Here is a 27531-nt window from a genome sequence, read left to right as displayed (position 1 = left end):
AAACAGTTTTCCAGGGAGAGCAACTGCAATATTCGGGCAGTGTGCAGGTGGCCAATTAAACAAAAAACCCTTATTTCACTTTTAAATCCCAACACGGTTTGACGGGACGTCTGCCAAAATTAGGTCGCCTGACCAGTGGACCAGACCACCTAGAAATGAGCAGCTGGACCTTAAAAATCTCCCCTTCGCTCTAAGCGTGACCCTCGAACGTTCCAACGCCTCCTCCTCCAAGAACCCATAAAGTACCACGATAATTTCAACCAAGATACTTACAGCTTGAAGATGGGGTGACATGCTTAACGATGGGACATGAAGTTCTCCTTCAGTAAATGATATCCATCAAGTGATGCGACCAACTGCCATCCTACCACCCATCTGTACAGCTTCCGTAAATACTCTCAGGACACATTTATTTCTACTGATTGAGAGCAGACCAAAATTTGGAAATAAAATGGCATATAATTAATTTTATTTTAGTAAATGAATGAGGTACCTTTGATTATTTTTTTATTTGGCTTTAAAATATATATTTCATTTATTTGGTTTGGATTTATAAGTTATGGTCCAAGATTATTTTGACAATATTGGCTACACGGCTTTGTTTATTGGCTCTGAATACATTATTTTATAATTGAACTCTTACAGTGCTAAAAAATGCATGAATATAAGTAGAACACAAAATGCATTTCATGTAATTGTTGATAGCCATTTCTTCAGCTCCTTGAGGCCGTCCGATGCAGCAGTAGCCATTGCCGCTTCTGAAGACCCTGCAGGCTCATACTTCAGTATATCTTTGGCTTCTTCTAAGCATTTCAGCACTTCCTGAAGTTGATTCAGAAGTTCCCGTTTTTGATTTTTGGGATTGATCCTACCTTCTTCTAAGTCTCTCGTGATGAGCGTCATTAACGGAGCATGAAGTTCATAGAGTGTGATGCCTGGATGGGAATAAAAAGTTAATTACTTTGAGCAACTTTGTATAATTTTGTCAGTATTAGTTGAATAGTTGAACTTTGGGGTGAGTTATGGTCATTAAAATCACCTTTAATGGCTCGTGGGGATATTTTTTTACTAATTTAAACTTGAAGTGAAATAGGTTTTTACTTCGACTCAGCGAATACGATCTAAGCTTCAATAAATTTCTATTCGAGCGTTGAGAGCGTTGGCATTTCAGTCGAACCTTTCTCTCAATCAAGCGATGGCGGAAATCATTTCTTCAGTCGATAGTTTTCTTCTGCAAGAGTTTTATTTTCATCCTCTGAACTGACTCAATTCATTAATTTTCGGGTGTTAAATCAAAATCCTGAAGAAATTAAGTGGTAATTAGTGCAATAATTTCCTTCAACGGTTAGCATTAATTTACAATAACATCATATTTTAAGTGGGTACCTACTGAGATTGCTTTACCCGTGAAAAATTATTATGTGGCAGAAATCGATAATGGTAGTCTAAAATTGAGTCAGAATTGAATTCGTAGGAGAATATCTACTCATTAGTAATTTTTGTACGACTTTGGTCTCACCCCATGAGAAAACAAAATTTTGGGAAACCGGTCTTCGATTCAGCGAAGATCCGCTGCAAAGAAGCTCTTCTCGCTCAAGAGAGGTCTACTCGACCTGTTCAAGGCCCCTTCCACAAATTCCGTGAAACGTCATCGTTCTACAAGGTCGTAGCGAGTGGGCGGGGGAGGAATCAAACCTCCCTCCCCCGGTATGTTTGGGAGATACACTCTTAATTATAGCCCACTCTGAAGACAGTCCCTGAAATTTCTTCGCATTTCCAGAAATTCGAAACTTGAATTTTGTATTTAAATGAGAAAGATTGCATGTATTGAACTGGATTTTCAAGATATTGCTTGTGGTAGACTAGCTCCGAAAATTGCGAAAAACTTGAGATTTGTATTTTACTGGAAATTCACTCCCGTTGTATTGGTGTGCTTTCGGAAGAGCGAATGCATCCATTGCGCGTGTCTTCCCGCGCCCGCCGCTCTTGCCCGTGGCGCTGGCCTCCGTCGAGCGCCATCATTCCACTCTTTCCCTACCACGAGGTCTATGTCGCATGAGTTACTTTCCTCTCTCGCGGTTCGACGCCAATGATTCTCATGTGTCTGACCGCATGCGCCTCTCTTCATGATAAGTAGTCGTTTTCATTCGGCTATAATCTCACCCGAGAAGCACCTGTTGAAGGACAAGTGTCGATTCCTCCAGAGGTTCTATTGATTGAGTCCATTTACTCGCGATTCTTGGCCCTTAGTACAAATCTTTTTACGAGTTAGTGGAGTTCGGAAGGTGATGCTCGCAAATGAATGGATAGAATTAATCCGCCTAACCATTTGATTGAGACTACTCAATAGCTGAGATTTAGTGTACTTTCCGGATGCAATAATCGTTGTATTTGATACAACTCTTCTTCTGCAGTCTTTTGAGCTGAGCACCCGATGAAGATCTGACATAACGCATCAGTTCCCTTTCAGAGATGGGCTGGATATTTGGTGAGGCATGTCACCTGCCATCCTTGCGTCATCTTCGAGACGCTCAATCCTTTCTCTCCCTCCGCCCCCGCTTCTATCATCAGTTTTCATTCTATCCATCTCTTGGAAGTAATGCCATTTTTTGGCTCCCACTCTATTTGCCCTTTCGGATGTTTCTGAAGAGTGACAATGTTCCATTTTGCAAAATATTTCTTTGATGAATGTCGGAGGGCATGTCAAATTCAACGGTAAAGATGCTGTTTATATTATATTTGGATAATGGGAAAAGATTATAACCAGAAACCTCCTCATGTCGTGAAGGACCGTCCATTGCCGTTGGTCATCCGTCATTTTCTGCTCTTTAAATTCCTCAAATTAACCTTTTTTTGCTCTCGCATTTCAATTCCCTTTAATTCATGCGAAGTGTACTTTACCTAGTTAATTGGTGATGCATTGAACAGATAGAGACACAGAAACGTAACCGCCTATACTTTTCTTTTCATCGTAGTGCTCATTGAATTATTCTGTGAGAAAATATTGCTATTTTATGGCTGTTTTCGCATTTATTTACTTGAAGTAAAGCAGATTAAAGAAATCGATTGTGCCTGTTAAGCTGGATTTTCGATTGAATTCATCATTGGAAACAGTTTTCTGCTTTTTGGAGATATTTTCACCCTGATAATTTTTATGATAGAATGGTTCCAAAAAATGGAAACTTTTCCATTCTTTTGCCAAGTCACTACAGGAATTTTTGCCTCCAATTGATTTTTATAAGAATAAGAGCAGGTATTTCGCCGGTATAACCAATTACAGTATGTTAATTTTTTTTGCTACAATAGGATATTCCCTTTCTTTAACTGCTTCGTAATAAAATGAAGTGACTTTACGGCACAAACAACAAGCTCAGTCTTTTGATTTTAGGCTCATTTATTTCTTTCGGCGTGTCGTAGGTTTCCGTTGATTAATTATTTTTCGATATTTTTTCTGTTATTTTGTACTTTATGTGTTCAGTCGATATTCAGTTTTGTTTAATCATGAATTTTTAAATATTCTTATCATTCATGTGACGATTTATTTTACATGTTGCGATTATAAATTATTGTTTTCGAAGATTATCTAGTGGGTGTGGAGAAGGCTGGAGAGAATCAAGTGGATGGATTAAGTGAGGAATGAGGAGGTGCTGGAAAGAGTTAGGGAGGAAAGTCTTACAGAGAACTGCAATGAAGAGGAAGGGGCATATTTTAAGAGGGAAGAGGAATTTGAATGCAGCAGTCGAGAGAAAAGTGGAAGGAGAAAAGAGAAGAGGCAGAAGAAGGCTGTGAGGATGACAGAAGCGGTGACGTTAGGAGTTTTATTTTCCTGGGAATATTTTTTTCAACTTTTTCGAACATTACTTCATATTTGGTATCTTAATTCCAATAGATAACTAGGCGCTCCAGTATGTTTTGTTCGTAAGTAATGAAAATCGTGATCATATAATACCCATAATGGTACAGAAACTTCCGCGGTTATTAAGTGACCGTATTTTCTTCGGGGTTTGACCACGTTCATTTTGAATCCGAAGAAAATGCGGCCTTTTAATAACCGCGGAAGTCTTTGTACTAATTGTAAGTTATCCACTTCTTCGGTGAGGATATGCTCGGAAGTAGTAGAAGATTCTAAAAACTCAGGAAGAAGAAGTTCAAATTTCTGTCTACCTCAACCTTTCATGCAGGGACCCGATAGCATCTTTTGTGAAAATGGAGAGTCGTATCCAGGTAAGAAGGTGCAGTGAATTCTCCATGGGTCGTGGTCTGATCTACTGATTGTGAGGGTAAGAGTGCGTCACTCTCCAATCACTCTCCACTACTGCTCCAAGGAGCAGCTCCACTGCCTTTGCGGTGACGAGGGATAAGCAGATTAAAAGGTAAACCATGGAGTAGCATCCATCATCTCAGAGTCCACCCGTCACAAACAAGAACGTAAGCAGATGATACCAAATGAAGCTACAGCCTCCGTCCGAGCCAAAGGGGTGGCTCTCGAAAATGCTAGACGACCTTGCTTACAAAGACCTGAAGTCAGGTCGTACAGGAAAATTCAGAAGAGCATGAGAGAACCTGCGAAGCAGTGATCGCGAGGTGAGACGGTCAATGATCCAGTCGGTCCTGAAACCTCCACGATGACACGGCGTTCCCAAAAGACGTAAGGATGGGATTACCACACAGGCCAATCGTGAGTGCCATTGATTCCCCGCCACATCAGCTAGCGAGGCATCTATAAACAACTTGCGGCCGTTCTTAGGCCTAACTACGACACACTTGAAGAACTTCTCCAATGTCATCGAAGTTATGAACAAGGCCAAAGTTAAAAGAGAAGAGTTATTCGTCAATTTTGACGTATCGTCTTTATTCGCTAGATATCCTATTGAAGATGCCCACCAAATTACAATGGGGCTACCAAAATAAAGCCTCCCAAAAGACATTGGAAATATTTGGAAAATGGTGGAAGTTTTGACTAAGGAACTGTTACGTTTTGTTGAACGGGAAATTATACGGACGGTGTGAAGGAGCGACAGTTGCTATCCCCTTATACCAGTCATTTTAGGCCCTCATATGGAGGAATTTGAAAGGGCAGCTATGAATGCTAATGACAAGAAGCAAAATTGTTCGTTCGATACCTCGATGACACTTTCGTTCTATGGCCTCGTGTGAGTGAAGAACTACAAAGCTTCCTTCTGCACCGAAACAGCCGGAGTACATCCATATAATGAAATTGGAATAAAGCAACGAACGGTTCTACCATATTTTCAAGCTCCTATAAGACGCACGATTATATGTGTACTGACATATAAAACACAACGTAATCATATAAGGTATCATTATTATTATTGCTGGTAATCCTCTTTACTTCCGTCATAGGATATATCCGAGGAATTGTATTATTAATGTGCTAATTCAAGCAGCTTTTTCCTCTATTCGCGGTGAGGAGGGGAAGAAGGCTCGTGACCTGTCTCGTGCAAGGAAACGAAATTGGTAATGATTATCATAGGGAATTAAGGCTCCCGGATACCTCGGCGAAAAACTACGCTAGAGACGTCTGGGCGGATTCGTCTGAGGCCTCTGCTATTCTATCTACATAACATTTTAATGCTTCCGAAGAATAAAAACCGATACTTATTTTAAGTGTAACAATTTTTAATGTCACAATTATCACGCTGCAATATTGACCACGGTAAAACACTAATTTCGGTTAAATTAGCTGCCTGCTTCGGCGTGTATGACGACGTAGTTCAAAATCGTTTGCATTCATGTAAAACGAGTATCTTTTATCTCCATTTTAGTCCATACCATTTTAATATACTCCCCACAGTAGCGGAACTAACAAGAGGTGACCGCGTACAATCGTTTTCAATAATATGTAGACACCCACGAGTCCCACTTAACTGATGGGGCCGGGTCAGTGAAAACTTGGAAGGTTGGCACATGAAGCAACCTGCATCCTTTGCCTTCACGGCACCAAGAGCCGACGCAGACAGAAGCGGACGCGACCGATCTACCGAAGCTGTAGTCAAATCCAGGGGCAAAAGGTCCAGCGAATTTCGGATTATCGCAAGGAATACAAAATATACTGCCGTGAGGAAATCCCCATTGCAAGCCCCCTGGGTGAGAGTCGACGACGCTAACCACTACAGCAACTAACCAATCTGGAGGGAGGCGCTCTTTTGGAATTAAATAAGGCTTGTTAAATGTACCGCATGAAAATTAATTACAGCCAAACTAAGACCCATTCAATAGAACCACTACTAGTTCAGAGATGTATTCGCCATTCCGAATACCATAAAAAATACGGCATTGAAAAATGCGGAGCAAGTTACGTGGTCTCCCCTTGTAAGTCAATCCAGGCGAACCAATGCACGCTATTTTTGCGTTCTCCTCGGCAGCAGCATTCTCCCGTTTACATCGCATTCAGCCACTGATTGTGAGCGAGACTCAACGTGCGGGAGGAGGGGCAGAGGAAGGGGGGAGCGCTGGCACTGAGTCTGTTGCCCCAGTTACGACCAAATATGCTATGACTGAATATTAGCTTGAAACAACGAAAATTGAAATAAATAGTAGACAGCCAATGGCTGGGAACAACTGATAATAAGAACAAGTGAAATACGTTGCGTGCGTTCGTTGCCCTCAGTTCGCCGGAAGCCGCTACGTAATATTCGATTCATTAGTGTCCCTTACGGCGTTTTGCGAGTGATACGTGCTTCAGGGTCGAATTCTGACTGTCACTTGTCATTTTCACACCCGATGTTTATTTTTAAGTTGAAGTTTAGGGATTTGATCAATGGATTTTTCTTCCTCATAGGAAAACCCTCTAAAATCGCTCGCACATAAATGGCTTATGCATGGTTTCGCTAATTGTAGGGCCCTCTTCGCTTCTATAGCGTTGGGGTGTTTTTCCCTCGTCCCGTCCCTTTCCTCTCTCAGAGGCGTCGTCGGGCTCCTATCGCGGTGGCGCCTCTTTCCCTTTTCCCTTCCTCTCCAGCCCCTCCCCGGGTGATCGGGCGTATAATCCACGGGCTTGGTTCCCGGTCCCGGTGTGTTGTATCCTTCGAAGGGTTCGCCTGGAACCCTCATACTCTGTCACTTGTCATTTTCACACCCGATATTTATTTTTAAGTTGAAGTTAGGGGATTTTTTACTCTGTTCACAAGAGTATTCTTAATAATATTCACAGTTACTACTGCGACATTTATCGAAAAAAATTGCTGAAATTGCGAGAATGCGAGCTTGGAATTGGAGCAGGGGCTGTTTTGCCGTCTCGCAGCCACGCATTCTCGCATGTGTTCTAGCAATTCACCGCTTTACACGACGCAATTTTGATTGCGCCTTCGTACGTACGTCAGATTGCCCAATGACGTGCCCCATGTAAAGCGGCCTTTATGTTTGCATGAAAGTAGGATTTAGACGTATCCTGTGGTAAGTGCAGCCAAATCCTAGTGAATCCTAGTTCTGGTTTCACGGTCTAACGGCCGTTTTACACGGAGCACGTACTTGCACAATCTGACGTGTGTACGACGGCGCAGTCAAAATTGCATCGTGTAAAGCGGTGAATTACAAGAACACATGAGAGAATGCGTGGACGTGAGATTGCAAAATAGCCTCTGTTTTAATTTCGTTCATAGATTCGCGCAATTCCACGCCATTTTAGAAATTAATGCAGTTCTATACTACGCATTTCCGTGTAAAACGGCCTTAAGTACCTAAGGTTCCTTGTGGCACGAGTCCGCTGTGCGATTATCGCTGCAAGCTGGAATAATGTTATGCTTCAGGATACTAAGACTTCTCTGGGGCTTCAGAGGCAGGTCCTCTAGTTCATACTGTACACAGTTCACAAAGCATGGGCCTTTTGCTTCTGAGCAGTTTCATCTTTGGTGTGCCGCGGATATAACCACTCATCAGCGAAATGAAGTTTTTGCTTTATTTTCGGGATTTATCTTTGGAGAATTATGATGATGTTAGACTCGCATTTTCCAGCAGTAGAAACATTTTCCGTGGCGCCCCGTAACAGTGATAAGCTCTCCGTGCATAGAGTGGCAGATCACACATGGATGATGTATGCAATACGGGTTAGAGGAAGAGGAGAGACTATATCCACCTATATTTTGTTTGTATAGAGGGTTAAATTTTGGGAATTTTACTGAGATGAAGATACTTAAGCTTCGTGCTAATCTACAGGCCGTCGTGGAGGACGAGGAAAAATCTTGAGCTCCGGATTGGACCGCCCCAAAGGCTCTCCACAAAGTGCACATCTGCAATTGCAAGAAATCGTTCCAGGTGTGACTCCGTGAAATTTGTCAATGCTCATTATGGAACGCTGAACCAATACTCCAAACTCAATTCAATATCAACCGACCCACATTTCAGTAGCTTAGTGAGACCTTGAAAGTTGTTCTGAATTGCAGAAAACCTGGTCGGGTAGTCAGGGGCGGTGCGGGGTAGTTGGGGGTCCTCGGCCAGGGCTCATGATGGATTCATGAGCCCTGGCCGAGATCAACACAAATTTCGGACATTCATATATATTTTGAAAATGAGGTTGGGGACGTAAATATAGATTTTGACATTGACGGAACCTTTGAAATACAGGATGAAAAATCAGATGCAGTGAATTATTAGAGCGGTCGTCTTTCAAAAGAAAAGGTATTAGTGCTATTCATCGAACTCATTTTCAAAAAGCAGAGTTGTCTCCTAAGTGGAGGAATCATCTAATATGACGATATCTGTAAAATACGTGCCAAAAAAGACGTAGGATTATATCTGGCAAATAAAAACGCCACATTCCTACGAGATGGCATTATATGACGATGCGGGTTGCATAACTTCCTTTAGATACCTAACTCTACCAAAATTGCGAAAACGGAACGTTATGTTTTCGATCCGATTTTCACTTAATGTTGACTTCCCGACGAAATATAAGCTATAATATCTAGTAATTGAAATTTTGACTAATATATGGACGAATAAAACACTTAATAAAGGGAATGGTTACTCCTAGAAAAACATTTATCTTGCGTATCAGGTGACTTGATAGTTGACATATTTTTAGTATTTTTTTAAATACAGAAATTCTTATGAAATGCCAATATTATCTCACTAAAATCATTTTAACCTCATATTTATCGAAAAAAGCAAATTCTATATGAAGAGAATCCGCAAAATTCAATTTTTTTGCATTTCTATATAATATTGCGTTTTCGCAACTTTGGCCGTAAATGGGATAATCTGAGCAAATTCACGGCGTGCCGCGGCCGCGTATTCCTTGCAGAGGTCGTCCAACTATCCCCATAAATGTATATACTGTGGGGTGTGAACATAAAGGCGACTGATGAAGCCCTCGGGAGTTACGATAACTTCGAACCTAAAGTGGGGCACAAATACGAAATGTTGTGCCTGAGTCCTGAATAAGTTAGGATGCCTCTATAACGGGAAGATTTTCAGGCGAAAAAGTAAAGGAGAGGTACTATTACGCAATCCTTCGGCCACACCATGAATATACAAAGACTTTCAGGGTTCAAGGCGAACCCTGATGAGGGTACAACGCACCGGGGCCCGGAACCAAGCCAGGGGCTTATACGCCAGGAATCCCGGGGAGGGGGAGGAGAGAGGAAGGAAAAAAGGATGGAGACGCCATCGCGATCGGAGCCCGCCGGCGCCTCCAGGGAAAGGAAAAGGGATGGAAGGGAGGGAAAGAGGGATAAAACACTCCAGTGCTATGGAAGCAAAGGAGGCCCAATCTAGCGAAACCAAGCAAAGCTATTTCTCTGCCACCATCCCGGAAGGATTTTCCTATGAGGAAGAAAAATCCCAGATAGGGACAGTGGGAATACCATGAATATACAGCGAGCATATGGGATCCGGTGAAGAAAGATTTAATCCGTGAACCTAATAAAGTACAAACGAAATCTGCGCGACTCGTCAAAAACTGCCGCGGGCGTACAGATAGCGTATCAGGGATGTTGAACAAATTGAGTTGGGTGCCGCAAGAGACTCGGAGGCTGCGCGCTGGGCTTAGAATTCGAGAATAGATATCTTTAAGTGTGACACAGAGAACATCACATTCGAGCCCCACTGCATTTCTAGGCCCGACAGAAACGATCAATTGAGAGAAATATTTTATCAAACGGAGAGGTTTGGGAATTCATTTTACCCTCGCACAATAAAGGAATATAATAAATGCTAGGCGCAGTTTTGTTGGAACATTTCCTTTTTATATGCATACGGCTGGTGTCCTAACACCCCCCGCCACACGCCTTTTAGGCGGCTAACGTGGTAGTATGTAGATGTAGAAGAAAATGAACTCATATGCCTCTGGGAGCAGCCTTTACAATCAGAAGGCAAGAAACAATTATTAAATGTGGCATGTAGTAGAGAAACGATTTAAGAACCAGGGGCGCAGCTAGGAATTAAGGGTGGGGGGGTTAAGCGGCAACTAATACCGGGGTGTGTGGGGTATAGTATACCCACCAGGATAAGCGTTAGGTGCGAGATTAATTGCGGAATTATAAGTTAAATGGTTAAAAATGGTGAGTTTTACGGCTTACTGAGGGATATTTTATTCATCCGTACACTATTCTATTAGTAACATCAATCCAACTGAGTAAAATGGATTAAATTAAAAATTTCTCTGAGCTCTGGGGGGTCCCCCAAATTGGGGTTTATCCCCCCCCTCGCTGCGCCACTGGTAAGAACATATTTCGACACATTAACTCATGCCATAAATTAAAATCTGAATAAATAGGACATTAAACTATTTGGAATGGAATAATATTTTATAATAGCCGTTAGCCGTAATAAGTGAATATGTTACAAGTGAGCAAACGGTAGGTTACATACTTTTTACTTTTAAATAAAAGCAATTAAACAATTTTTTAAATAATTCCAACGCAATGAAGCATAGATTAACGTATCTGCATTGAAAATACGCATTTTGAACAATCTCATGGGAGATTTGTGGGAGGGGGTCGAGCCAAATCTCACGATATCTCAGAAAAGGGAGAGTTAAAAAATCCCCAAAATCATCTCACGTGATCAATGGACGCCCCCATTACAGAATCTCCATTGGAATACAATACGTTCATAACTATTGAATGCATTGCTATTACGATTCCAAACCTGAACGTGCATGTAAACTGTAGACGCCGAATGTCTCATGTTAATTAGTAAATTTTTAAATATATATATGGTCGATTTTTTTATCAATTGAATACATTCGCAGATTAATAACATGACGAGAATCCTTGTCCAATATTTCTTGGCGATTTTAAAATTATTTTCAATACCTTCAAGGCACTGTTGTTGGTTGTGATAACTTTTCTATATTTAAAATATCATCTTGCCATGAGTATTTTGTAGCCCAAAACTATATAAATTAAGGGTAATTACGAAAATTATTTGTTTTGGATGATAATTTTAATTCACTATGGTTTATAATATTTTCAATTAGGATGTTATTGTAAATTTTAAAGTATTGGTACACGCTTGTGACAATCTCTGACATGGTGAAAATTTTGTGAAGGATTAAAAAAATGTTACAATAATAGGTGAACGTTTGGTAGTTGGTAAGAGATATTGGTAAATTAATTGCGACCTTAAAAATGGATTGCAAAAGTCACCTTCCCAATATTTTTCGCAGAATTTGTCCATTGCGGGTGACTCCCGTAAAAGTTATCACCGTGGCTGCTCCCGGTATACTTAAACCATTGCGAATATGCTTAGGTAATGTACGAGGGCCGTTTTTTTCAACCTCCGTTTGATTCGCACAGCAATCAGACGTGCGACAGGATTATCGTAATGTGCAGCACTTCTTTTTTCATCTCCCCCACCACACGATCCGTCATTGCCTAGTTCAAGACAACATTCTGTGTTGAGCTACAGTCACATAAAGATGGCTACCTTAATTGATTCTCCCGGCAAGTTTGAATTGCGAAGTGTTATTCGTTTTCTTCAAGGAGAGGGGATTTGTGCGGCAGAAATGCACCGAAGAATGTTCCACGTGCATGGAAAAATCTGTTTAAGTGATGGAATGGTGCGTGAGTGGTGCCGGAAATTTAAAGATGGCCGAACTGACGTGCTTGATGGAGGGGGGTAAGGGCGCAAGTCTGTTACCACGGAAGACATAGTGCAACGAGTGGAGGAAGTGGTCAGAAAAAAGCGTAGGTTTACAATAAATAATTTGCCAATACAATTTCCTGAAATTTAAACGTCTTCTTTCTAATCAGTTATTCGTCTACATTTGGACAACAGAAAAATTTGTGCCCGCTGGGTTCCGAAAAAACTGACTGACATCCAAAAAATTCGTCGAATGGCTTCAGCCTTGTCATTTCTTGAGCGTTATTACAAAAGAGGAAAGGATTTCCTTAAATCAATTGTAACCAGAGATGAAACTTGGATTCAATATGGTACTCCCGAAAAAAAACCACAATCACAAAAATGGATGCACTCACTTTCGCCCAAGGGACCAATAAAATTCAAACAAACCTTTAATAATCGAAAGATAATCGCTACCGTCTTTTGGGATGTAAAACGCGTTCTGCTTGTTGAGTTCATGCCACAAGGGACCACAATTAATGCAGCTGCTTATTTTGAAACTGTGAAACGTTTGCGAGGAGCAATTCAAAACAAAAGAAGAGCCATATTGACTTCAGGCATTGTTCTCATCCACGACAAAGCCCGTCCTCACGGCGCTGCTGCAACCCAACAAATCCTTCATCAATTTCAATGGGATGTTTTTGATCACCCACCATAAAGTCCTGACTTACCACCGAGCGGCTTTCACCATTTTCCTGGTCTCAAGAAATGGCTCGGCGGGCGGGGGTTCGAAACTAACGAGGAGCTTCAAGACAACGTGAAAGCTTATTTCAGTTCGTTGGCGACTACACTTTATGAAGAGGGAAATGAAAAGCTTGTTCACAGATATGATGAGTGCCTAATCTTTACGGCGACTATATCGAAACGTAAGCATAAGTAGAGTAGGGAGGGGCAAGAGTCCGCATGGGGCAAGATTCCTTTTCCGAAATATTTCTCTAAATACCGGGATGATGCCACTTGGAGTCAAAAGGTTTCATTTACGTGACCGAATGTAGCAGAGGGGTGCTTTCAGTGGAAGACAACGAACGAAAGAACATGAGTTTTACTTAATTTTCATTTTTACGCGACTTTTATCTAAATTGTACCACCTCGTAGTTCTTATCTGTTCTTCAGGCATTTGTTTCACTACTATATTTGTCTAGCGATCCTATTTATGCATTATTTGCCTCGAAAATGGATGCAGTTCGCAGATCGCCGCTCACCATGTGGTTGTGCAATGGCGTATTAGGTGTAGCAAGTGCCGTTGGGGCAAGAGTCCTAGGGCAAGTGTCCGCATGAGGACTCTTTCCCCACGGGCGCTGACTCCTGCCCCAATTTATTCCATTGCTTTATATATAACCTGATAGTTTCTGTAATACATATGACGTGTATTTTGTTGATAAATGTATTGAAATAATATGCGGTACTTAAGGAGAAGAACCTAACGGAAAGAATTTGGAGAACACATTTTGAAAGTAGCTACACTGAGGAGGAACAAAGGAGAATTCGTGCGTGCTATTGCAGCTGGTATAGAAATTGATGAATAGGGTGGTTTCCTATCATTTTTTATTGTCTAAATCGAGAGATTATTACTCCTGGAGTATGTATTTCACGCTTTTAGATTTTTAAATGACAATATCTATTTTTCGCGATTAAATGAAAAGTCAAAATTTTCAAGCGCACGAAAACGCGACGGCTAAGTATGAATGCTAGGAAAAGCCCGTGTGACGTCATTCTGGTTCCGCCTGCCGCCGTGTGAGGCCACCTTGGTGCGTGGCTATGAGCACCGCTACGATGCAGGCTGCTAGCAGGTAGCGGAGTACTCAGCTAGCAGGTAGAGCTTGGCTTAATTAAGGATTATTAATACCCTATCAAACGAAGGAAACTTTCCAACCTTAGGCAATTTTAATAGGTGATTATTAAGAAATGTTTCCCCGAGCTCTGTGCCTCATGCATGCATTGGTAATCTCAGACGATGTAAAACTCCAAATTACTCGTATAGAATATAGGGCCCTGTTACGTCACGTGGAGTCGCATGGGCGCCAATCTGGCCTTTTTCAAATATGGCTAAAATTGATAATTAACATTCGTCTAAACTGCGATTTTTAAAACTAAACAATTTGTATATTATGGATACACTAATGGTGGGTAACGAATCGCAGTCAATGCCTTCTTTGATTTTTCTGATTTCTTTAATAAAGGAAACTACCCTATTATGTCGGCGTAAATATTGCTTACTCTCAGAATTTTCGGTGCGTTTCATTCATAGATATGTATAATACAGCCGAATGTCTCTCCTGAGAGCATTAGACTACATCTAAAATCATTGCATACGGCATTCGCGGCGCATAAACTCAAAGCAAAACTCTGACATTCTTACGAGTTCCCCTGCACTAAGAAACTGTACAGGAAGGTATCTAAATATAACATTAAGGGTTACGATGCTAACCGCCATGGCGGTTAGTGGACGGCAAACTGGGCATTAACTTCATCGGAAAAACTGATTTTCACTGTAGAGTTTGTGGGAAATTGTGCTCATATCCACCAATTGTTGATTGTATAGTGTGTAATGAATTTAAAACATGGAGGAAAGAACCTTGCACCTCATCTTCTGGAAAGGGAAAGTACACATGCCAAAACTGTGGTTAGGACTATTGCCCCAAAAGAGAAGGACACTTGCCCCACATGAGGGGCAAGATTCCTATTTGTTTTTCCCTTACATTTTTATGAATAACGGCAGTTCTTTATTTTTTCTACAGCAATGGAAGATAAGTATTGTATTACACGTAACTGCAAACAAATAGTGTAAAAATAATTTTTTTATTAGCACCTGAATGCATAATTATTTATAATTGTTTGTTAGATGCGTACTCTTTCACCTCATTCCCCCACATAAATTTTGGTAATAAATTCATTCCTTAATGCGTGCTGGTCTTCCTTTAATTACCCATCGGAGGTTGAAAAACACGTCCCACGTACAATCGAATTCAAAAGTAATGCATCTAATGGAGCGACGCGGGCGACGCTTTCGCCGCAGTTCGGAAATTCGGAGTTTTTGGTATTTTCTATAGTGCAAGTTGGAGGGAAATTTGAACAATATTCCCACCTCCCACAGTATTTTTATTACAATATCATTAGAGGGAAATTTATGTGGGATATCTGTAATACTTATCATCACATAGACTGTGCAGCTCATGCTAGGTAATAAATCCACCTCCAGAACTTTAATTTACTTTCTCTCGTAAATTGGCCGATCTGTCGAAGTATATTTTCTCACAATTAATCCTTTAGTTTTTATGAGGAATAGCGTACGTAAAATATATAATATCCGCCGTAACAACACAGCAAACAAAGCCACTTCGTATCACCAGTGGCACCACTTAGTGGCACCAGAAGACTGGTTCGTTCCCGTGGATGCTTTAAGAAAACTCGGCGCCGCTCCATTCGATGCAATACTTTTGAATTAGACGGTACAAGCTTGTAGCGAGTGCTCTCAGAGGCAGCTGTGAGTCGTAGAATGATAGGTTTAAGAAGCATCGAGGATATTCCCGGCAGATATAGAATTTTATAATAATTCAAGTGAAGGCTGAAGCATTGGTGATACGGATATCGATTTGGTCCCGTAGCTATAGTAACCGTTGTGCAGATCTCTAAGGAACTGCCTTTGCTCATTGAGAAAGGAGAAACGAAGCACCAGTGAGGCTATTCCAAGCAAAGTTATTGAGATTAAGAGAGTCGTTCGGCTGAAAGCGAAAAAGTAGTCGAATAGAAATCTAAAAACCAGCGCAGCGCAAGAAGATTTCAAAGAAGGATAAGGGCAACCTTCCCGTCAAATATGTATTACTATCGATTGGAACTAAGGATCGCCGTATACCCTGGGACCATACTGGTGGAATGAATTCATTGATAATTATGGTAGAGGAAAGAGGCCCTCGGAAGTGTTACAAGTTGAGTGTATTCTTTCTTTCTCTTTAAGTTTCCCAAGAGGCACTGGCCACAAATCTTCGTGGCATGAGAGCAATTAAAAGTTGCGTCTCTTCGGATTCTTTCTTTAATTTGCCTCTTTTTCAGTCAACGAAGAATCCTTGATCACAAATCTTCGTGGTACCTACGAGAGGAAATTCCCTCTCTCTACCTCCACGCAGGAAATACTTTGAATTATAATTCCCAAAATATTGGTCTTTTGTTACTAACAAATATTTTTCTTCAGTATAAAACAAAGACATGGTAGGTAACTCTGTCTGGGGGTAATCTCATAATCGCGAACGCTTGTATCACCAGTTATTAGACGCTAGTCTACTCGCTCCCATGTCGCGAGAAGCCTTTCTGTCCAGCCATGCGGATTTGACACAGGCAAAAAATACGATCTGAGGATGTCATCCAAATTGAGAGAAACTTTTCCGTATTTCCTTAACGGAAAATTGATGCTGAATTCATATTTGGAAGCATCGTTTGTGAGGTGTTAGCTCTCCGCCACTTGAATGAATGAAAGTAGCGACAACCTCGTCGGTGGAGGTTGTAAATTAGAAGGGCGACTTGAGGACCCTGTGAAGACTCAATAAATGGGTGTAATAATGGGAAGGGATAGTGGGTGTTTCAGCCGAAGGGGTGACTTTTGGAGGGGGAAGTCTGACAAGTGTCACTGATTTTATTCCGCGAAGTATTATCGATTTCTTGACGTCTCTCTTGAAGTTCTTCGATTGCATAAGAGTCGTGCTCACACCATGCACTTCCTAAGTCAAAGAATGCTTTGGCAAAGGACTCCTTTCCACCCCAGTCTTCCTCAGGTATGCTTTTAAGGTGACTTATTGAAGTATTATTCTGCACAGGTCATCGCCTCTTTTAATTTTGCCTTCTGTTATTTTCTACATTCATTTGTCAGGGGTATTCCAGGCAGATTTATTTTGATTTAGATACGAAAGAAATAAAACTGATCAAGTGCACATACTTCTTAAACAGAGTATAATAAATTACCTCTCCATATCCCCCCGTTACTTACCACGTAATCTTGATTTTCCTGGTTCGACCACGTCGAATACAGTCAATAACTCCCTACAAATGTCCCTTTTCCTCTCGAGCAGCGATCTTGGCATTTCATGAATCGTGTAGCCAGAAACCTTCCCGTAAATCTGGCTCAGTGAGTGTTTGGCCCCAATGGCTAAGTAGTGTGTTGGGTGGAGAACGTTGCTGTAGCGTTGCAGGAACGTTTCGTACGCCTCGACGGAGGAAAGGGACTCGGATTCGGCGGTGATGCGCTCCACAATGGCTGCGACAGATGGCGCGCCCACGGAGTACCTCTGACACGCGTCGCACTGCCATTCCGAGGCCTCGTCCAGTGGCTCCCTGGGCAGCACTCGCCCCTGCGACCCGGCCCTCTCGCATGCGGGGCACCGCAGCGCGCTCAAATACGTTCCCAGCTCCGTCGCATCCTGGCAGCGGCGGCACGTGCACGAGAAGAACTTGCTGAGGCGCAAATGCTGCCGACGGGCCACCGTCCCCTGCAGAGTGTGCGCGTAGCTCAAGAATAACGCCTCCCCCCTCGCAATGGGCGTCGAACACCGGACTTTCATCCGGAACGTCCCGATCTCTCCGCTCTGATCACCCGCCATTTTCTTCCGCTTCGAAAGCGGTTCGAACTCATCGACGTGGCTTGTATTTGGAACACAGTCGTGCGCTATGAGGTAGGCATACGGCCCGAAAAGCGCTCTCAATGAGGACCCGTTGCGTCCTATTTCGAAAGCGTTCACCTCCAGTGCCCCGCATACTGTGTGGATGTCCTCCTCCGAGAACTTGTCGCCGAGGCCCCAAGGGCCCCGTATCACGTCCACAACTTTCTCTTGGTTATTATCCCAGATGAGAGGTTGCGTTTTCCGTATGGAGTCGTGTGATTCCATCTCCGAAATGATTTTCCACCGCTGAGGCTTCGACTCCCGGCATAGGAGGCACCTGAGGGGGACTATGGCTTCGTAGAGGGCGTGCTCCTTGAGCGGGTCCTGGATTGCCCTCCTCCCCGCCGCCGCAAACACTTTGCATTCTAGGCTGTGGTCGTGCTCCGCTCCGGGCTGCTCACGCGCCTTGACGCACGAGTCGACGCTGCAAAGTGGCCACTGGCATCGCGTGCAATGCGAGACTGTGGGTGGTGGGTTGTTGGCGATGGCCGTGAGCGGGCGGTAGCACACGAGGCAGAGGGGCTTGGACCCTTGGCAAGGCCCCACCACCACGGCCTCCTCGTCCAGAATCGTTTCCGCCGCTTTGAAGTCTTTCTTAGCCACCAAATATCTACCCATTACGTCAGATAATTTGATTTCGAACGGCTTCTTGTCTTGCTCCTCAGATTTCCCCTTGGCCGATGCTGGACTCCCGTCGCCCTTATTGCCGCCCGCTTCGCCGTTCGCCATGTTGTCCCTCCCCTTCCTCTCCTTCTTCCTCCTCCCGGATTTCTGAAACCAAACAATCAGAAGCATGATTGCAGAGCATGGGAGAGTCAAAGACCGAGATATCCCCAAAAATGCCCCTTGCCATGGTATTCCCACTCTCCTCCAGCGCGTATATCTGAGTGTGCACTAGAAAACGGATTTGAATTTTTATGGAGTATTTGATGCCCTTAGTTGGCACCCTTAGTCTCTGAATGGACCACGTAAACCGCAATACAACTGTGAGGCATTTTTTAATCCCTATTTATCAAGCTCAAGATGTGAAGAGGCTATTTTTAAGCCGATCGTATATTAATCGCGTTTTTTTTTCATTTTTCTTAGCAAGCCACAGAGATAAAACGCTTCAATGGCCCATATTGTCTCTTAAAATTGGAAATTAATTTAACTCCTTACTTTTGCTGTACTCGTACAAAATGGCAGATATATCCAATCTTGAGTGATGCATGCATGAGCTTTTGAGCTTTCCATGCCCCTTTTTATATCATTTAATGTGAAAGTGTTCCATTGTTTGAGATGAAAATGTTATTTCTCTATTTTTCTCTACATTATTATCAACTGAAGCGATCATTTTCCGCTCAGAAACGCATGGCGGGGTATTTGCTATTTTTTTACTTAAAAATGTAGTATTATGGAAAACTGTGAGTGATATTTTTCTGAATTCTAGGGAGAAGAAAATGTTTCGATAAAAAGGCATGGAACACGTATGATTTCCTAGTCCTCATTGAAGAACGGTGAAAGTATTAGAATGCGGATACTGATGAAGGATGGGCTTGCTACAAGAAAATAAGGAATGAGATTTGCCGCGCAGCGAGGAAAGCTATAGAAGTGTGGTTGAGGAGCATATGCGAGGACGTGCAAAATAACCTCGTGCAAGGGAAAGTCGAAGAGGCCTATAGAATAGTGAAGAACCGTTTCGAGGAACGAAGCACAAGATTTAATGCCAAAAGGGACAAGTATGGAAATATTTATATCCAAAACGAAGAAAAAGCCGAGAGATGGAAGGAATACTTGGAGGAATTATACAACGGAAGCTAAGTTAGCTAAAAAATTATCGCAGAGGAAAGTGAAGTAGAAAAGGATGAAATGGGAGCGAGCATCTTAAGATCGGAATTCGATGCTGCAATAAGATACCTGCGAAAGAATAAGGGCCCAGGTATAGATGACATTCCAGCAGAGCTGATCAAAATTGCAGGAAAAAGTCTTAACTAAACTGTATAAAACTATCAGCGACATGTACTTATCAGGAGATTAACCTAGTGACTTCGATAATGGCATCATCATTCCCACACCAAAAAAGAAGAGAGTAGAGAAGTGCGGAGACTTTAGGACCATAAGCCTGACGACACATGCGTCGAAGATTCTGACAAGAATCATTTACAGGATAATAGAACGAAGAGCAGAAGAATTCCTGGATGAGGACCAATTCGGATTTAGGAAAAGCAAGGGTACAAAAGATGCAATTTTGACTCTTAGGCTGCACATAGAGAAGAGAATGGAGAAGTACAACTGACTTTCTTTGCATTTTTCGATTTAGAGAAGGCATTTGATAACCAAGAATGGAATTTAATGCTTAGAATTCTGAAAGAAATCAGAGTTCTCTACAATGATTATAGAATTGTTCATAGTACGGATGAAAACCAAGTAGCTGTGGCCAAATGTGGACCCAACTGTGCAGAAGCAAGAATTGAAAAGGGGTGAGACAATGGTGTGCATTTTCCCCCATCATTTTTAATGTTTGCATTGAAAAAGCTATCAATGAAGTCAATACCCACGGAGAACAAATTAGTATGCTGCGATTTGTTGACGACATAGCAGTCGTAGGCGAGACAGAAAAGGACTTGAAGAAGACTTCGACAAATATGTAAATAGGACAATGATCAGATATCAGCTCAAATCAACAAAAAGAAGACTAAGATATTGGTTTGCAGCAAAAGAGAGAAGGCTAAGACAAATAATAACCTAGGAAAGTATACGCTTGAAGAGGTGAAAGAGTTTTCTTGCCTGGGAAGCCGAATTACCAACGATGGACGAAGCAAGAAAGATATAGTCAGTAGAATAGCGCAGGCGAAGAGGGCTTTCTACAAAAAGAAGAATCTTCTTACCGCTGAGAATGCAAGCATAGAAGTAAGGAAACAATTCATCAGATGCTACATTAGGAGTATGTTTCTCTATTGAAGCGAGGCCTGCACGTTGACAGCAACAGAGAAGGCGAGAGTTGAAGCATTCGAAATGTGGTGCTACCGAAGAGTGATGAAGATAAAATGGATCGACCGTGTAGGTAACGAGGAAGTGCTAAGAAGAGTGGGAGAAAAGAGAAGCCTCCTAAAAACCTTAAGCAGAAGACGGGACAACTTAGTTGGCCACATAATGAGGCATGATGGCCTGATGAAGACAATCGTAGAAGGACCGGTGGAAGGGAAGAAGGGCAAGGGACGTCCCCGAATGAGTTACATAGGACAGGCTATGAAGGATGTGAAAGAGAAGAAATATGTCGCTTTGAAAAGGCTAGCGGATAGGAGAGAGGATAGCTGTGTCAAACCAATCTTAGGATTGTTGACGAATGATGATGATGATGATGACGATGCGTGAAAATCAAACCGAATATTTGCTCACTGCAGAATAGTCTGGGAAATCGAAGTTTCGACACTGTATGCGGTCTGTTTTCTCACCACCTCCCAAACTATCCATTACTTTCCAGCTGTTGATGAGTTTCACTGATACACTTACGAACAGTAAAATGGGGGTGGGAAGTTGACCTAGTGTTGGCTTCGCTCGGAAAATGGCCTTCAAAGAGCCGATCTAGTTCTTCAGATCCCTTCCGATTTCGATGATAGGGGTGCAGCTGTGGCGGCCACGGAATTTTTGGGACACGAGTGTGTCAGTCACTTGGATGGGCCGCCATTTGCACCAGCCGGCTGAGGGCATGCTATTTCGAGGAGACAACGCCGGCGTCTGTTCTCGCTGCGAAGGAAATCTCACTTATCCTCTCCCTCATCTTAACTACTCTCACGACCGCCACAGAGGAAGACGATCCGGGAAACATTCAATCAAATACTCAGCGAAAAATTATCTTGGTGTGTTTGGGGCGTTGACGAGTAAAGTAACGCGTGGTGAACGCCATATATTACTGTTGTAAGAACTATCAGCACACACAGCACTCCGTTCAAATTGAGTCCAGTAGTTCCTCAGTAGGTTGGTCCTTATTTTTCCATTTTTCGAATTTCTTTCGGGACACCCCCTCATTTTATGCCAATTTGTGTGAAAATACGTCCTGTGAAATAGTATTGCAATTGGATAACGGGAAGACGTGCCGCATCGCATTCAAAGTTGAGAAATTTTGGCATTTTTGGCTGTTTTACGGACATGAATGGCTAAAAGAAGGGGCTGGTATTTTTCAACTGATTTTCTCAGCCTGGATTTCCAGCCTTCTCTTTCGTATTTCTCCTTTCCACATTCATATCAATGCTATCATTCCATACGATACTTAATCATCTATAATTCTTGGTTTGAGAGACCAAAAGACGGATTGAAATCACATGAAAGAAATGACTACAACACGGTCCGCTCGATAATATTCGCGATGATTCCAAATTAAATTACAAAAAAATTAAATTACATGGAAACACCTGTTTCTTTACACTGAAAGTGTAACAAAATGCAACGTCGTGAAAACATATAGTATCAGTATGACGAATGGGAGCATGCTGGAAGACATGTTTTTCGTCACTCCTTGAATTAGAATTAGAATTAGATTAGGAATTAGAAATGGCGCCCACTAGTGATGACGTGTCTGTTTATGTACCGATAAAAATCGTGTTATTTGTGACATTAATTGCATTAAGTGTAACAATATTGCAAGAAATGGAATTTTGTGCGACAATTGTGATAGGTGGAACCATTTCAAGTGTGCACAAGTAAAGGAGAATGAACAACCGGATGAAAAAAGTGAGTGGTCATATCCCGCATGCAACAACGCTACTGCCTCAGGAAATAATATGGGGACATTGAATTGTTTAAATAACTTCAATAATATAAACAATAAAGGTCAAAGGGCCCTTGAACACACGCCGATTTTGGACGGCCGGTAAAATGTCGGCCGTCCAAATACCGATAGTGAACAATTCGAGGGCATGAGAGCTTGCGCACTCTCTGACCACGCACTGGCACAGGTAAACAGCCGGTTAGCTGCCGGACAGTGCCAATGTCGCTAATTGCTTTATACCCTCGTTCTCTGAAGGAGTTTTTGCACTTTTGAAGATCGCTTTTCTACGAAATCTGCATGAACGATTTCTTTGAAGTAGCCCAAGGTTCATTTTCGCTCTAGCGTGAAATTTTAGTGTTGAGGCCAAACTATCTCTATTGAAGGATATCTCGGAATGATAAAAATGTATGTTTTCAAGATAATTATCTCACTGCTTTCAAAAAGTTAAATTAACCTTTCAATATCTTCTCTCTAGGATGAAGGAAGGTTTGAAGAATGTCCTGAAAAAATACTTTTTAATGCATATTTCCATAAATCGGAAGAAGAAAATGGGGCTTTCCATTGATATTCCAAAGGTTGGTCAAGGCACGACTAATGAACGAACACTTCCCGACATTTTTTATGATCCTAAGCCTGCATCAGAAATTACCTGTATGTTCACCATCAAATACCCATAATGTATGTACTTTTATTCATTGATTCCAACATTTTAGATGAATAGGTATTTAGATTTTTTGGAAGAATTATTTGGTGAGGATTGATATCTTTTTCAAATAGGCATTAACGAGGAACTCATCTCATGGTTTGACACAGAGTTAAAAGCTCTCTCATCTGGACTTGAGATGGATTACGGCAATTTCAGCGTGCACTACTCAGAGACTGCTTCCCTATTGGTGGATTTTTGCCCGTGGTAGTACCTGCCGCCCACGGTGCTCTTTCGAATCTCGCCACAAAGACATTTGAAGAATACGAGCGCACCACACGTAAAGTATTTTGCGTTTATCTGGAGTGGAAGATTTTTTCCAAAGGCTCCTCATTTCTTTGAATCCTTCACTATCTAGCAGTTTTATGGAAAAATGTTAAAATAAACGTTTCAACGGAAATACGAAACATACTTACTAAAGCCTTTGTCCTCGGAGGATATCCCTTTATGCACCCAGATTCGTTATTTTAATATGGATACGTGCAAATGTTTCTATTCTAAAAACCAAAATATGCCGTCTATGCGATTTGCTCGCACATTTTTTGCCAAACACTCAATATCAGACACCCTTCAATACCTTTTTGAAGTTTGTGCCGAAGGACGTTCACAGTATAGTTGCCCTGTTATGGACGCAACGAAAGTGACCCGCTAACAGCTGAAATTTCAGGTAAATTCAAACAGTTCCTTATAGCGATATGATTAGAGATATATAAAGCATTTAATTCCCAGAAATATTCTAACGTTGGCAATTGGAAGTTAAAACTGAAAATGGTGTTAAGTTTATATTAATTATAAAATTCTTTAAAATAAATTGGAAGTGTAATAGTATTTTTACATCAGGGAAATAATTTCGTCAACTTATTGGGTTTTTTTTAAATCATCAGTTTGGATATTATCAATACTCGAGTAGGTAAACTATTAGCAATTGACAATTCTAATAGAGCGCCATGTACAATCCTCTTCCAGGAATTTTGGAGAACCTAATTACCCGCTTCTCAGTAATTTTGAGAGCTGTATCGGCTTGATTTCGAGTAAATGATACGGTTTTCTCAGCTCACTGTCTAAAACAGCTGAGCTTGAGGTAGACCTTTATCCATAGTATCATATGCCACCAACTATTCACAAAATTTTAATACATGGAGCGGGAGTTGTTAAAAATGCAATTCTTCCAATTGAACAGCTTTCCAATGAGGCATTGGAAGCCTGACAGAAGTGTATGAAAAGATATCGTGAAAACGTACCAGGAAAGTGTCTAGGATTGTCATAAACCATGACTTTTTCAATAGGCTTCTGCTTAAATCAGATCCTTTTATTTTTTGTTTTGCGATGGTTCCCTTATACCAAAATTACCAGAGGAGGTGAAAAATATTCCTGTGTAAGAATAAAATGTTTTGGAATATGAGTAGTCTTCATCTTCTGACTCAGAATAGCAATTAAAGTGGTATGCCTCAGTTTTTGAGCAAATAGCAATAAAAATATTTGTTAATGGTATAGTTTTATATTATTACGCTTCAATGACTAAGATTTAAAGACCTAATACCAATATTTAATCATCATTCACCTTATGCGCAGCTATTTCACAGCTTTAACATTGTTAATAATAGATGAAATTCTATCTTTCCCCAAATGTTCCCGTAGCAATATTTCTACTTGCCCCTGGCAAGTGCGCATCCCGCATCCATGATTCCATTTTTCTCATTTTTAATTGTTATTGCCTTTCTAAACAATGTTGTGGACTGCAGAATTCTAAATAAGTTTCATTTCATCTTTTCAATCCACAAATTGCAAAAAGTTTCATTAATTTAACAGTACTTAATACTACTGCAATTTTTGGCCTGCTCTTTTCGATTTCAGCCCACCCTGCGCAGTAAATGCTCACGAAATAATCATTAATTCCTATATAAATCGAAATACAGTGATAAATTGGCAAGTGAAATTTCCGTCTGAGATCATATATCTTCATGCGTAAACGAAATATTTTTGGCGAGTGACCAAGGAAAAAAAAGGAAACGGCAATTTCTCTAGAAGCAGAAGTGGCGCCACAAATTTTGTTCTAAAACGTTTGAAAGTGACTGTACATAGGTATGTGGGACATAGGTATAAGTATGTGGGATGGAAACAACATTGACGAGATAGACGACTGCCAGCCATATACGGCTGTCCCCATGGCCGGAAGATATATAAACGCGGGCAAATCTTGACCTAGCACTCAACGCCCTGAGGACGATGGCAGAATTAACGTCGGTTCTGATAGAACATCTCAATTGTTGGGAATCACGCGAAGCTTTCATCCATATCGTTCGCCAGGAAAGCCTTATCTTAATGAACGCTCTTATCGCTTCAATAAGATTTTAGCCACGCACAAATAAGACCGTTTGCGGCTTAACTGCCTCGTTCAATCAAATCGTCAGAACGTTCGTTCCTTGCGTGCCTTCACTCAAGGATATCATTATCGGTGTCTTCAGTAATCATCGAAACTCTACCATTTAGAAAGAGGTAAATTGTGATTTCACTTGTCATCCATCCTCTCGCCGAGGTGATATGAGGTGTTGCCGAGAGACGAGACGGGACTTGAGCCAGTCTCGTCTCAGTCTCGTTTTCCGAACTCGGGTATCGTTTCGAGTCTCATCTCGTGAACCCCAGTCTCGTCTCGGTCTCGAGTCTCGGGCGAAACTCTCGTATCCCCTTTTTTCCCCAAAATAACTTAAGCACCACATGATGCCGTTTCCTTTGCGTACGTAATCCCTGAAACGGTAAACTCTAAATAGGAAAGCCCTTAATATAAATTTTAAATATATGTATATTAATCTGGATACCTATTACATCAAACTGCTGCTAAAATCATTATTTTATTGATACTCAATGAATAAACTAGTAACACAAAACATAAAATTTCTAACAAGGGAATGTAGACAAAAATTTACTGTAGAAAAATCCACAGAAGGTTAAATAAAATAATCGCAATGATAATTTGATTGGTATAAGAGATAATTTTCGGTTTAATAACGTTGTAAAAATAATTTTAAGATTTCGAAAAGTTAATGAGCATAAGTTTTTTATTTGACCTTAGCCATTTAAGCAAAAGGACTAGGCCACAAATCGAGGGATCCGGGTTCGAATCCCGGTCAGGGCGAATGATTTTTCTTTCAGGAATTGTTTACTATCTGAAATAAGGTTACCTGCCGCCTACATATTTCTGGAGAAAATATGACGAATAGAGTTAGAATGAGTAACTGATGAATAAAGTCGGTCAGAGGATGCAGTAATGGACTTTTTGATTAAATGGATTTTTGGTTAGCAAAATAAAGGCAAATTAAAGAAATTAAATCCAAAGGAAAGCAAATTGTAGTTATCCTTTTTTTATTGTAACATCCTCAACACAATTTACCGACATTATGCTAAATACTCTCAGTAACCTCGAAAGATACACCATGCAGGAAGAGGTACCTAGTTATTTCAACTATCATACGTCTTTCTGCCGAGGTGATTTGCTCTGCGAAATTCGAAATTGCGCAATCATTTTTTTCCTAGAATGCAAAGTATAAGCAGGGTTGCAAGTGCCGCTGGGTGATACATTACTCATATGCAAGTATAATCCAACATATTTTTAGTCCAATTTTTGCTGGATAAATTTTCCAAGGTTATTGTCGCAGGAAACAAGGAAATATAATCAGCGTATAACCTCTCAAGCGCGGCAAGCATTTAAGTATATCCCATCCCAGCGCCGGATGAAATTTCAATGACTTCGCCTTTTTGGCATGCTGTCTTTCAATACTTAATAGCTTTCATGATATGCGATCAGTATCGTTGAAAAATTTTGTAAACTTGATAAAATATTGTGTTACTATATGATAATTTTTCAAGCAATTTTAGCAAATATATATTGTTTTATGCATCTGGTTATCTGAACACAATGGATAAGTTTTCAGTTTTCAAAATTTTAAATTTTGTTTCCATTAACCAGCGAGATCTTTAACATGCCATGCATTAATTTGAAATAATTACATGATATAGTTTAGTGATAAAAGGTTAAAAATGTCATAATCGACTGGATATTTTCGATAGGATTATTCGTTTCGCCTGCGTGAAAATTCATGACTTTACCTTTTTTAATGAAAAGCTTTGTAAATTTTTTCACCATTTTAAATAAAAAATTTTCTGAAGGTTTTTATTTAAAATGTTGAAAAAAATTACATTGGATTGGATATTTTAGATAGGATTACCCGTTTCGCCTTTGTAAAATGACTTCATGACTTCAACTTTTAAAATAAAAAGCTTTGAAAATTTTTTCACCATTTTAAATTTAAAAAGGTGAAAATTTTTTCACCATTTTAAATTTAAAAAACTTT

At 41.0% G+C, this 27531-nt stretch overlaps 1 protein-coding gene across 1 annotated transcript in view; it reads right to left on the bottom strand.

The window, feature by feature from the left end:
- Positions 1 to 494: 494 nt before the first annotated feature.
- LOC124170904 overlaps positions 495 to 27531 on the bottom strand; it is a 45818-nt gene continuing 18781 nt past the window's right edge. Inside the window, exons 2-3 of the mRNA XM_046549950.1 lie at positions 17063 to 18503; positions 495 to 935 (exon numbers count right to left, since the gene is read on the bottom strand). Coding sequence (XP_046405906.1) covers positions 688 to 935; positions 17063 to 18503 — 1689 coding nt within the window. The 3' untranslated portion in view covers positions 495 to 687. The remainder of the gene's footprint in view (positions 936 to 17062; positions 18504 to 27531) is intronic.

The sequence above is a fragment of the Ischnura elegans genome, chromosome X (assembly GCF_921293095.1).
Source record: "Ischnura elegans chromosome X, ioIscEleg1.1, whole genome shotgun sequence".
Lineage (NCBI taxonomy): Eukaryota > Metazoa > Arthropoda > Insecta > Odonata > Coenagrionidae > Ischnura > Ischnura elegans.
This window is presented reverse-complemented; position numbering and strand designations above follow the sequence as displayed.